The sequence below is a fragment of the Mustela nigripes genome, chromosome 13 (genome assembly GCF_022355385.1).
Source record: "Mustela nigripes isolate SB6536 chromosome 13, MUSNIG.SB6536, whole genome shotgun sequence".
Taxonomy (NCBI): Eukaryota; Metazoa; Chordata; class Mammalia; order Carnivora; family Mustelidae; genus Mustela; species Mustela nigripes.
Genome location: NC_081569.1, coordinates 104,421,251 through 104,433,910, shown reverse-complemented (window position 1 = coordinate 104,433,910; position 12,660 = coordinate 104,421,251). Strand labels below are relative to the sequence as shown.

At 36.5% G+C, this 12,660-nt stretch overlaps 1 protein-coding gene across 12 annotated transcripts in view; it reads right to left on the bottom strand.

Annotated features, from left to right (window-relative positions):
• The window catches only part of KIAA0586 (KIAA0586 ortholog), a 140,218-nt gene that overhangs the window by 126,229 nt on the left and 1,329 nt on the right, over positions 1 to 12,660 (bottom strand). For 11 of the 12 annotated variants that reach the window (XM_059373298.1, XM_059373305.1, XM_059373297.1 and 8 more), the window contains 5 exons: positions 12,084 to 12,148; positions 10,178 to 10,247; positions 8,622 to 8,691; positions 2,206 to 2,380; positions 1,296 to 1,517 (listed from right to left, as the gene is read on the bottom strand). In XM_059373298.1, coding sequence (XP_059229281.1) covers positions 1,296 to 1,517; positions 2,206 to 2,380; positions 8,622 to 8,691; positions 10,178 to 10,247; positions 12,084 to 12,148 — 602 coding nt within the window. Of the gene's footprint in view, positions 1 to 1,295; positions 1,518 to 2,205; positions 2,381 to 8,621; positions 8,692 to 10,177; positions 10,248 to 11,102; positions 11,125 to 12,083; positions 12,149 to 12,660 lie in introns of those variants that run through there. The other variant, XM_059373308.1, reaches the window with a different exon arrangement.

The window sequence follows — 12,660 nt, the reverse complement described above, 5'->3', positions numbered from 1 at the left end:
CAAGCTCTAATAAGAAGTTTGTGGGTTTTTTTTTTTAAAGATTTTATTTATTCATTTGACAGAGATCACAAGTAGGCAGAGAGAGAGAGAAAGGGAAGCAGGCTCCCTGCTGAGCAGAGAGCCCAATGCAGGGCTTGATCCCAGCACCCTGGAATCACGACCTGAGCTGGGGCTCGATCCCAGCACCCTGGGATCATGACCTAAGCTGAAGGCAGAGACTTTAACCCACTGAGCCACCCAGGCGCCCCTCTAATAAGAAGTTTTGAGAATTGCAGTATATTAGTGTCTGTTCTGTGATAACATACTGAGCTATAATAAACTTACTTTTGTATATTCTTCTGAACATTATATTTTAATTTTTTACAGTTTTTAAGTTGCACATTAATTAGGAAAAAATAAAAACCAATGCATTTATAAAGCTGGTCACTCACTCAAAAAAAAAAAAAAAAAAAAGTATACTGAGTACCTGAGTACTGGCTACTGTTCCAGGACTTGGAAATTCCAAAATAAATAAGAAACTATACTACCAGTTCCTTCTGAAGATAACTCTTCTTTTTATAACAACCCGCAGCTTATATTCAAAAGGCAATTTAAAATATTTATGCTTTTGATGAATTAAATGCAGAAGTACTATGTATACCAAATGGTTCTCATCTCATTAGAATCATTAGAGCTTTCTCTTCCCAGGCCCCCATCTCAGACCTGCTGTCTGAATCTCTGAGAGGTACAAGCACGTGTATTTTCATAAGGCTCTTCATGTGATTGTGATGCATATTCTCAGCCTAACAAGCACTGATATAACAAGTCACTGCAATGCAATATGAGCCCTTTCAAAAGGGTATGAAGAGAGGTACCTGGGTGGCTCAGTGGGTTAAGCCTCTGCTTTCAGCTCAGGTCATGGTCCCAGGGTCCTGGGATCAAGCCCTGCATTGGGGGTCTCTGCTCAACAGGGAGCCTGCTTCCCTCCCCCCTACCCTGTCCTCTGCCTGCCTCTCTACCTACTTGTGATCTCTGTCAAATAAATAAAATCTTTTTTAAAAATGGTACGAACAGAAATACCACAAAAAAAGGAAAAGCTAACTCCATGGAAATGTCTTATAGAACTAGTGATATCTGAACTAGAATGTGCAGAGAGAGGTCTTCACTTGCACAGGAAGAATAATGAACTCAAAAATCACTACTTAAGAATGAAAACTGTTACAATGTAATGAGCTATTGCAATTATCAATGAATATTAGCTCAGGGATCCAAGTGATAAAAGACCATGGGATGTGTGCTAGCTTTATTATAGATACCTGAATATCTATTTGCTGCTGTTGTAATTTTTCAAGATGCCTAATGTGCTGCTCCATAAACACATTCATTTGCTTTTCATGATCATGACAATGTAATTTCTCATGTTTATTCTGAATGCTTGTTTGCTGCTCTGTAACACGTTGTAACTGTTTATCAGCCTCCTGTAACTTATTCAGTAATTCTGTAACAGAATTGACTTTTGCTTCCAAATCACTCTGCACCTAAAACAATAAAATCCCAAAAGACATCAAAAATACACTCAGTTACTACAAAGGCTGTTTAAAGTAAAAATCACAGAAATAAAAAGCAGAAGATAGTTAGCCTTAAGTAGATTTTTTTTCTCTCATTAATAACACATTTGCAACAAAGAACTGTTATGCTGCCAAAAATAAAACATTTAAATGGTAATTAAAAAGAAGCAAATAACAAAACAAATTAGCTTTTGATACCCCCCTAATCTCAGGCTGAATTAAGTCAGCAGCCTGGAGTCCCAGACTTAGCTTGGCCACCTATTAGCTCTGGGACCTGTGCCTATTCTAACAGTGTTTTTCAGTTTTCCATTTGCAAACTGAGGGGGTTTGCCACAGACAATCTCTGAGTTCCTTTCTAGTTCTGAAATAAAGATGACCTGTTGTCCCAGGTTGCCCAGGACTCAGGGTTCCCTGGATGTGATATTTTCAGGCTGAAACCAGGCAGTCCTAGGTTCTCTGGTATTATCACAGCAAGGCCGGGGTACGTCTCAACTCTTCAGAGATAATATACAAGCACAAACAGGAAAACTCTTTCAAACTGAGACCAACCAGAATGACACTGGTCTACAGTAGGATACGACCATTTATAGACTCAATTCCTCATAAGTATTTTTACATTTGACAAAGAAGCCGCAAAAATCTGGGGAGAAAATTATACTTTGATCAGCGGGGCTGCCGTAGCGATGGCAGCTGCAGTCGCTGCGGCCACAGTTGTAGCTGAATCAATTCCACTGGGTGAAATTCTCGTCTCCTGAGTAGCAGCGTCCTTTTCTGGACCAGCATCTTCTAAAAGCTGTACCTTTACTTCCTTAAACACAGGCATGTTTTGAGCTCTGTAAATGAAAAAGGAATAGAAATATATTCAGTAAGCCACACTGAGCCATTTCAAGAAGGATTCACGATGATAAATTGCTGAAGGTGGGTTTGCTTGATTTTTTTCAAAAATTGAATCACTTGGTTTTCCATATCAGATCTAATCAGTCACTTAGTTAATGAAATCTATGAAAGGTCACTATAGACTAAAGATACAAGAAGACAATTCCTGGAAGGCTGTGATATTTCAGAAAATAAGGCTTGCACATATGAAAAAGATGTGGGCACAATTACAAAGATATATAATCACAAAGGACAAAACATGCAGAAAAGGTTCTAAGAATGCAAGTACCAAGTTTTACTTCCAAAGGAAGACAACCCAAGAGAAATTGTTCAAACTGCTAAAAAAAAAAAAAGTTCTTTTTAAAATTCTAGCTCATTTTGATTTAATAAATGTCACAGAAATAGTGACATTATAATAGTTTGTTAAAACAGGGCATAAAACAGGTTGAAGCAGTCTGGATTAAAAATGAGAAAAATACATACATATTTACAATGAAAGATTTAACTAAGTAAATACTAAGAAAAAAGGGGGAAAAGACTCAATTTTGTTATATATTTGCCCTGAACAACAACAACAACAAAAACAATGAAAAGAATTAGAAAAAACTGCAGAGTCCCTAGGCAAGTCTAAGTAAGATCAGAAGGAATGTCCTCCATCTCTAACTGCTGGATTTCTCTTGGTTTCTAAAAAGACCCAGAGCAGCTCTTAAGCTTACTCCTTTTTGATATTTCCTCATTTCTACTAGGAGCATCATTTTTCTCTGTCTCAAAATTTTGAAGTTTTCTTGACTTTTCCATTCTCCACTTACCTTCTCACATCTAAATGAGTCACCAAGTTTTGTCAATTATTTCATCACAATTGCAGGAATGGTGTCACAGAACTACGGAGTAAGGAGAACCCAATAGGCCACATATCCTAACATCCTAATGCGACAGATGAAGAAACTGAGGTCCACAGAGGTAATAGGATTTACTTGACCAAAGTCACAGACCCAGTAAAGCACAGTTGGCTTATGATTCCTAGAGAAGGTCCCATAACATCTAAATCTCTCAGAATAATACTTCTCCCTTCATGCTTCTGCCTCTGGTTTAAAAAAAAAAAAAGCCTCACCATCTTTTACCAACTGTTTCATTCTTGCAGATCTTACTCCTTCATAAACTTCCCAAACATATCTCTCCACCATTCAAAAATCTAAAATTGTTCCTTAGAGACAAATGACTAGGCTAATTGCTTGTTTGACTGTCCACACACACCATCCCCAATCCCTGTCTCCCTATCTTCCTATATACACCTGTTAGTTCACACACAACCTTTCAGGAGTCGCATTGCTCCTCACTGGCTACAACACACCCTTCCCACATTTGACTCCAGACTTTTTAATCACTGTTCTCTCAACCTTCCTCCACTCAACTTACTATATATCCTCCTCTGTCTTTAAGATCCAACACAAGCCTTAACCTTCTTCAAAAAACCTATCCTTAAACACTTTCAATTGATCTCTCCCTTTAATAATTCCTTTTGCTTTTACTGCCTATAGTACACAACTGAGTCTTGATAAGCGGCCACTCCCTGGTTTAAATGTCTGTGCAGAACAGTTTCATAATATATTAAATGCAATGATGCTTCCTATCACAGTTCTAATCACTCATTCCTCCGTGTATGTCCACATTCTCTCCCCAACTAAGCTCTAAGCAACCTGGGGTGTGGGGTAAGGGGCAGGGAAGGGGGATTTCTTTTAAGCCAAACAGCAACTAAGAAAGAACTAAGCACAGTAGGCACTCATTATGTATCTAACTGATTAAGTGGTGTATTAAGAAAATATAATTTAGATATTTCTATCCTTTAGTATTCCTATCTGAAGTCTGAATGTGAGTTACCCTTTAAGATCAATCATTCTACATGAATACATTAAGTTGACCAACAAGAGAAATAACATTGTAAGATTAGACATCAGCTTCTTTTTTTTTTTTTTTTTAGATTTTATTTATTTGTCAGAGAGAGAGAGAGAGAGAGAGCACGCGCACAGGCAGAGTGGCAGGCAGAGTCAGAGGGAGAAGCAGGCTCCCTTGCGGAGCAAGGAGCCCGATGTGGGACTTGATCCCAGGACGCTGGGATCATGACCTGAGCCGAAGGCAGCTGCTTAACCAACTGAGCCACCCAGGCGTCCCATAGACATCAGCTTCTTAATAGGCTTTTAAATTTTATTTTTTTCTATTAATCAAATTAAATGTTTAATGTAACAAATGTAAATAGCTTCCAAGTGTAAAAAACAGGGAAAATATACAACTCTCTCATTCAGAAAAATTATTTCTTCTTCTTCTTCTTTTTTTTTTATTTTTAGAATTATTTCTTATTCCTAAATCCTCTGAACCTGGCATTTAGACCAATACCATGAAGAAACTGCCCTCATGAAGGCCAGTAATAATTTTTGCTTAATTCAATGGACACTCTTCAGTCCTTACCTTTCTCTACCTCTGCGAAGCCTATCAAAGTTAGAACTTCATTCTCATTGGCTTTATTAACACCATACATTCCTAAAACTCTGGATAAACTGAGTAGCATTTAGAAGTTCACTTGCTTTTTTGCATAGCTCTTACAGGTTTGGTTTTCTTAGAGTCCTATTCTATGCCATCTTTCTTTTCACTCTCCCTGAGTCACTTCAACTGTTCCCAGAGCTCAGATCACCATTTATATACTACTTCTACACTATATACTATATAGAATATGTGGCATATTCTATACACTTTGTGAATTCGAACTTCATATAGAATTTCCTACTGAACATTTTTTTAAAGATTTTTATTTAGTTATTTGACAGAGATCACAAGTAGGCAGAGAGGCAGGCAGAGAGAGAGGGGGAAGCAGGCTCCCTGATGCGCAAAGAGCCCCATGTGGGGCTCGATCCCAGCACCCCGGACCATGACCTGAGCCAAAGACAGAGGCTTCAACGTGCTGAGCCACCCAGGCGCCCCCTACTGGACATTTTTAACCTGGATATCTCACAGATCTCTCAAACCCCTGCATATGTCCAAAATGAAATTTATTCCCCCAAGAATTCTTTCCCAAGGATTTCCTTTCTCAGTGAATACTACGAGTGACCATGCATTTATACAAGACAAAAATCTGGGATTCATCCTTAGATCCTTCTTCACTCTCAGATCAAATCATCAATTCCTGTCAATTCTATCTCTATCCTCCAAACCTGTCTACTCCTCTCCAAACCAGCATGATTCCCACCCTCATTCCACCACCCTCCAATGTACTAAGGACCAACTAAATCCATCTCAAAGAGATCACCTCCAAATTTGTAGCCAGTTGGTTTCCTGGACTGCAGTCCGGTCCTCTTCCAATTCATCTTTTGATATTGCTATCTAAGTGAGCCTTTTAAGAAATATATATCATACCTTAACATTTTAAGATGATTTGCCCTTTCTCTCCTTTAAAGAAATATAACTTAGGGGTGCCTGGGTGGCTCAGTGGGTTGGGCCTCTGCCTTCAGCTTGGGTCATGATTTCAGGGTCCTGGGATCGAGCCCCATATCGGGCTCTCTGCTCAGCAGGGAGCCTGCTTCCTCCACTCTCTCTGTCTGCCTACTTGTGATCTGTCTAATGAATGGATAGAATCTAAAAAAAAAAAAAAGAAGAAGTATAACTTAGCCCCTTGCATCCTCTCCATCCATATGTAAGGACATTCTACCCTGTTTTAGACACTCTGGCCAGAATCTTTACTCAGTCTCTGGTCTATACTTTTTATTAGTATAGATTTAGAGCAATTATATCAAATAGGACAAATTCTCCATCATTCCAGTTTTTCCCCCCAAATTAGCTGTTCTCAAGTATGTGTATTCTATATGTCTGTATTCTTTTTTATTTTTTAGGATTTTATTTATCTATTTGACAGACAGAGATCACAAGTAGGCAGAGAGGCAGGCAGAGAGAGAGGAGGAAGCAGGCTCCCTGCTGAGCAGAAAGCCTAATTCGGGGCTCAATCCCAGGACTCTGGGATCATGAGGCTTTAACCCACTGAGCCACCCAGGCACCCCTCTATATGTCTGTATTCTTAATATTATATATATTTATTCTCAACTGTATGTCCTTCCAAGTAAATTTTAGAATCACTTTGCCAAATTCCATCTACCATTTTCTAAAACTAATAAGTAAGTCAAACAGAGAAAATCAATTATCATATGGTTTCACTTACTTGTGGAACATAAGGAATAACATGGAGGACATTAGGAGAAGGAAAGAAAAAGGGAAGGGGGGGAAATCGGAGGGGGAGATGAACCATGAGAGACTGTGGACTCTGAGAAACAAACTGAGACTTATAGAGGGGAGAAGGGATGGGGCGATGGAGGAGCCTGGTGGTGGGTATTGAGGAGGGCACATATTGCATGGAGCACTGGGTGTTATATATAAACAATGAATCTTGGAACACTACATCAAAAACTAATGATGTATTATTGTATGGTGACTAACATAACACAATAAAAAAATTAAAAATAATAAAAAATTAAAAATTAAAAAATAAAACCAATAAATTCGAGTGACATTGACTACAGCAAAATCTATCTCTTGAGACACAGACTGTCTTTTAACCAAACATGAGAGTCATTTTTATGTTTCTGATTCAATTATTCTCTACATTGCAACCGCCTTCTCAAGACCCTTCCTACTCTGTTTTGAATTCTGTTCTTTCATCCTGAAATGGGGAGAGATCTACTGTCTAAGAGGGATTAATTAGTGTTCACTGTTACCTCTCACCATCCATTTGTTACCTCTCACCATCCATTTGTTACCTCTCACCATCCATTTCATAAACAACTTCTCCTTCCCTGATCTGAGAGTTCTGAGAGGTCTCAGAGATTTCCATTAGGAGAGTTCTGACTTGAAGGCAAGTTGTTAAGGTCCTTAGTGCAGGTCACCTGCTTTAGAAGTGATACTCGCTTTTGGTCCAAATGAGTCAGATGTAATCTGCAATTTTGGGGTCAACTGTAAAACTTGAAAGACTGCACCACTCCTCATGCCCTTAATTTTGCTTTCTCTTATATATTTATAAGCCCAAGAATACAATTTATCATCCAAATTCCTCTCTGAACCACATCGCATATTGGGAATTGTAGGCTGAACAAAGGTAAAGAGGAAAAATATGATGAGGCGAAACAACCAGCTCTTAAACTCTGGCTGATTCAGACCACACTCTTGTGATTTAGAGACATTTTTAATTTTTGTTAGTCCAATGTTTCCCAGAGTGTAATATATTTGCCACAGATAGCCGTAGGTGGAAAAATAATAATTTTGTTATTTTAATTGTAGTCATTTAATTGTAATCATTTTAATTGTAGTATTTAAAAAATGATTTTCCATTTTGAAGTAATATAAAAATTTCCTTTTTGAATAAAATGAGAGTTCAAGATCAAGTAAAAATTTTACTTATTTTCTAAGGGGCCTTCCAGGCTGTTCTAGGTCAGGAGTAGAATACATTTAGCCTAAGAATATGTATCTCATCACATATCTGCTAATGATAAAAATAATAAAAACTGCCTCCAGAATAGTGGAGATGCATGCTTAGCATGGTGCTGTTCTTAGAGTCGGTTTTGTATTTCACTGGTATTTAAGATGAACTTGGGAAGGACCACTTTGATGGAGTTAAAGCCATGGTCTCCTTTCACTCCATCCAGACGCTAACCTTATCCCTTTCTTAAATCTTGGCCAGGAAAAATCTAAATGTCATTGGACAGTAAATAGGAAGTATTATGTACTTGACCATTGCTACAAGTAGTATAGTGAAGTGATTAAGAGAGTAAACTCTATGAAGGCAGAGTGCCTAGGTCTGAATCCCAGCCCAGTGAATACTTGCTAAATGGCCTTGGGAAAAATCAATCTCTGTGTGCCTCAGTTTCCTCATCTATAAAATGGGGATTCTGTAAAATTGGGATGTGATAGAATCTACTTCATTGGATTTTATGAGTATTAAATGAGTTAATGCATATAAAATCCTGAGAACAGTACCTCTTCTATAATAATTGTTCACAGCTATTGAGTATCTTATATATCAATCACTATGAAAAATGTTTTATATATATTTCATTCATAGAAAAGAACGTTTTTCCTATGTCCAAAATGTAATTGAAGCTGATTTTAGAGAACCACATAAAAACATAAGAAATGGCCCACTTATTTTCTGTAAATGAAACTTACTTTTGCTTTAAAGCTGCTCTTAGAGCATCTTTCTGTCCCATGGTGTACCGAGAAATAAAGATGTCATTTGCTGCAAAATTAAAACATGAAACACACTTCAGATTCCTAAAAATTTGTTAAATTTCAGTAAGCTATCCCAAACAGATTTTAAACTAATAAGAGAATGGTTAGGAATTCAGCAATAAGATTTCTCAATTTTAAGAAAATACAAGGAAGTGGGGCACCTGGGTGGCTCAGTAAGTTAAGCATCTAATTCTTTTTTTTTCTTTTTAAGATTTTTATTTATTTATTTGACAGACAGAGATCACAAGTAGGCAGAGAGGCAGGCAGAGAGAGAAAGGAGGAAGCAGGCTCTCTGCTCTAAGCCCAATCAATGTGGGGCTCAATCCCAGGACTCTGGGATCATGACCTGAGCCAAAAGCAGAGGCTTTAACCCACTGAGCCACCCAGGTGCCCTGTTAAGCAACCAATTCTTGATTTTGGCTCAGATTATGATCTCAACATTGTAAGACTGAGCCCCGTGACAGGTTCTGCCCTGGGCACAGAGCCTGACTGAGGTTCTCACTCTCCCTCTCTCCCTTTCCCTTCTCCCCCTCTTATAAAAAAAAGTGCAAGTAACAAATTAAATGAACATATAATAATAGTAATAATCCTAGACAATAGGGGAAAAATGTATCAAAAATACCTGGGGATAAATTGTGAAGACATTCTGCTCAAACTTGAAAGAGAAAACTGCTTAGATAAAAATAAAGCTACATAGAAAAAGTCACTAAGGGGCACCTGGGTGACTCAGTGGGTTAAAGCCTCTGCCTTTGGCTCAGGTCATGATCCCAGGGTCTTGGGATTCAGCCCCGTATCAGGCTCTCTGCTCAGCGGGGAGCCTGCTCCCCACCCCCCTCTGCCTACTCGTGATCTCTGTCTGTCAAATAAATAAAATCTTTAAAAGAAAAAAAAGAAAAAAATCACTAAATATTTCCTCAAAGCATATTTTTAACTTATTATCTTACAAAAGACTACTCAAAACTTGAATTCAGAGTTTATAAATTTTTTTAAATAAATACTTAACACCAAACTTATACAACAGGTCAGTAGTAATAAAATTACCTTTATGACTATAAACGTTTTTCTGGTTTTCAAAGATTCCATTAATAGCTTATTAAGATGAAACAATCAAAATAATCAGAAAAAATAATAAGTCTTTTTAATTAAGGTCTCTAAAAAAAAAATCAGTGAATGTCTTAAAACGTAAGAATATAAAATCCTATCCTTACAAAGAAAATCCTGACACATAAAACGTAAATGAACCACAAAGGCATGCTAAGTGAAATAAGACAATAATAAAACTAGATAGACTTGGGGGAAAATGGAGAGTTAGTATTTAATGAGTACAGAGTTTTGACTGAAGAAGATGAAAAAAGTCTGGAAACGGATGGTGGTGATAACTGCATAAGGGGAATATACCTACTGCTACAGAACTATACACTTAGAATGGTAAATTTCATTGTGTATATTTCACGGCAGTAAAAAAAAATTTTTTAAAAAGTCTACCTTTTTACCTTTTTGTTTGTTGCTCTCGTCCAATTTCTCCAAAGGCAACCTTTGCACTGCAACATCCTTAGAAAAATCCTTCAGGATATGAAAGGAAAAATGAAAGGCTAGAAAAACCTTTATGATTTATTACTTACCAAGTACCATTTACTAGCTAAGAGACAGGAGGGCAGGATCATGTTTTTTTACCCTCGATTCCCAGAACCACCACAATGCTTGGGTACCTTGAAGGTACTCAAGGATTTGTTGAATGAGTAAATAAACAAGCAAGCACTGTGGTCCTAAAATTCAGACTCAGATCTCAATTTGCCACTTTCAGCAGAGGGAGTCATGTAACAATTAAGTTGCTACAGTTTAATGTGAAAATCTGATTCATTTTGAGTCAAATGGAGTGCATGAGGATGGCCAACACAAGGCACATCACAAATTAACCACTGTGTTCTTTATCCCTGAGCTCAAAATGTAGTCTCAGAAGGGTTCTCCACAGGCAATCAGCTTTCTGTAACCCTAGACTTCATTTCTAAGATTCTATTCAGTACTAAGACATCTTGACGTTTTAAGTACTAGGTTCATTCAACAATGCTCTTCCTGTTCCTTAGACACATCAATTTTTTTCCCTGCTAAATTAGAAAAGGGTAAAGAGAAAATCATAAAAGGAAGGTGATCAGGCTATCTCCTGACAAACAACTGTTAACTTTCTAAATATAGCCAATGAGGCTAACAATATAATAGAATGCATTTGGGATGTTAATACAAAGACCTCCTGCAAATGAATAAGAAAAAGTAGAGCACAGAAATATGTAAGTCACAAAAGAATAAAGATGGCTATACACATGGAAAAAAATTTCCCCCTCGGTAATAATAAAGAATAATAATGATAATAATAATAATAATTTTATTTTATTAAAATAATGAGATGCTTTCTTTACCTACCAAAATGGTTTTGTTTTTTGGGTTTGTTGGTTTTTTCTTTTCTTTTTCTTCTTTTTTTTTTTTTTTGGTCTAATTCTGATGTCTTGTATTGGTAAAGCTAAGAGAAAATAATACCACTAATTCTATTCATGATCTTGCTGAAGAACATATATTGATACAGTCTTTCCAGAGGTAATTTATATAATAGCATATCCACTTGAGAAGTTATTTAGAGAATGGAATTCAGATATCATTAATCATTAAATAAGGCATACTCAAAAAAGAAACAAAAACACCAACCCAAAGGCTAAGCATTTACAGAGGGACCAAGTACAGCACATAATCATACATTTTTATTGTGAATCTTTTGCAAAGTTGTTAAGTAGACAGTTTTAATTTCATTCTTAATTTACCAGCTTCAATTTTCAAGATATTACATTATGAAACTCTGTTCTTTAAAGACTTGTTAAATTGACAATCTATAGTGATAGTGGTCAAAATCTAATTAGATTGCATGAACAAAATGTATTGATCATCAAATATTTTCAGCACTATAAAGGTCAAGATGAGAATTTCATGTTATTTCTTAAATAATCCTCAAAAAAAAAAAACCCCACAAAAGACCTTACAATCGTTTGGATAACATATCATACCTCACTTTTTAAAAATGATGTTGTTACTAGTTATTTACCTTTACCTAACAGTATATTAAGTCTGCAGTCTAGAACCCCATTTCTTAGGTAACAGCAGAGATTATTTTCAGTTCCAATATTTATCTCAGTGTTCAACATCTTAGTAATGAGTATTTTTTATTTTATGGAAGAATCTTTGTGTAATGTCTCAAATACTATTCAAGTCACAATTGGATATAAAACATTTCTCTTGGTAAGTGAAATTAAAGCAAAAACAAGGCCCATTACTCATCAAACATAATTTAGGAATACATTACTCAACAATACTGAAAACCTTAACGTGAACATAATTTAGAATTCTTTTGCTTACCCTTTCTGGCCCCGTAGAATTTGCTAATGGAGGCTGCTGATAAGTTCTAGTCAAGTCTGCTGAACCTAACAAAATAAAGGAATACATTTTAGTGACTTTAAAACCAGAACCATAATTTTGGAAACTGTATAGGCTTGACTCAAGAACTATAAACTCAATATTAATGCTAAACCTAAATTGGAAGTCATTTTTCATGCAAAGAACTTAAACTGTAATTAAAATATATCCTGATGAAGGTTTTACAGCTGATATTTTGGAAAATAAGGATCAGTACTGACAGTCAAGTGAGATAAATGTTTTAAAATATAGCATTACAATGTTGGATTTGGACATACTATGGGTAGAATTTGCCAGGAATAAAATATGTACATGATATAAAAGCAGGCCTTTATTATGCCACACCTCCCCCAAAAGCAGCACTATAAATGCATTTTTTTGTTTTTGCACATATATTCATTAATTTGATCCTATGGTCATCAATGAAATGGGCAAAGCATATGTTTTCTTCATTTTCACTGGAGACAGGTTAAGTGAGTTGGAACATGGAAGCCATCAAAAGGCAGAAGTTATGCTTTTC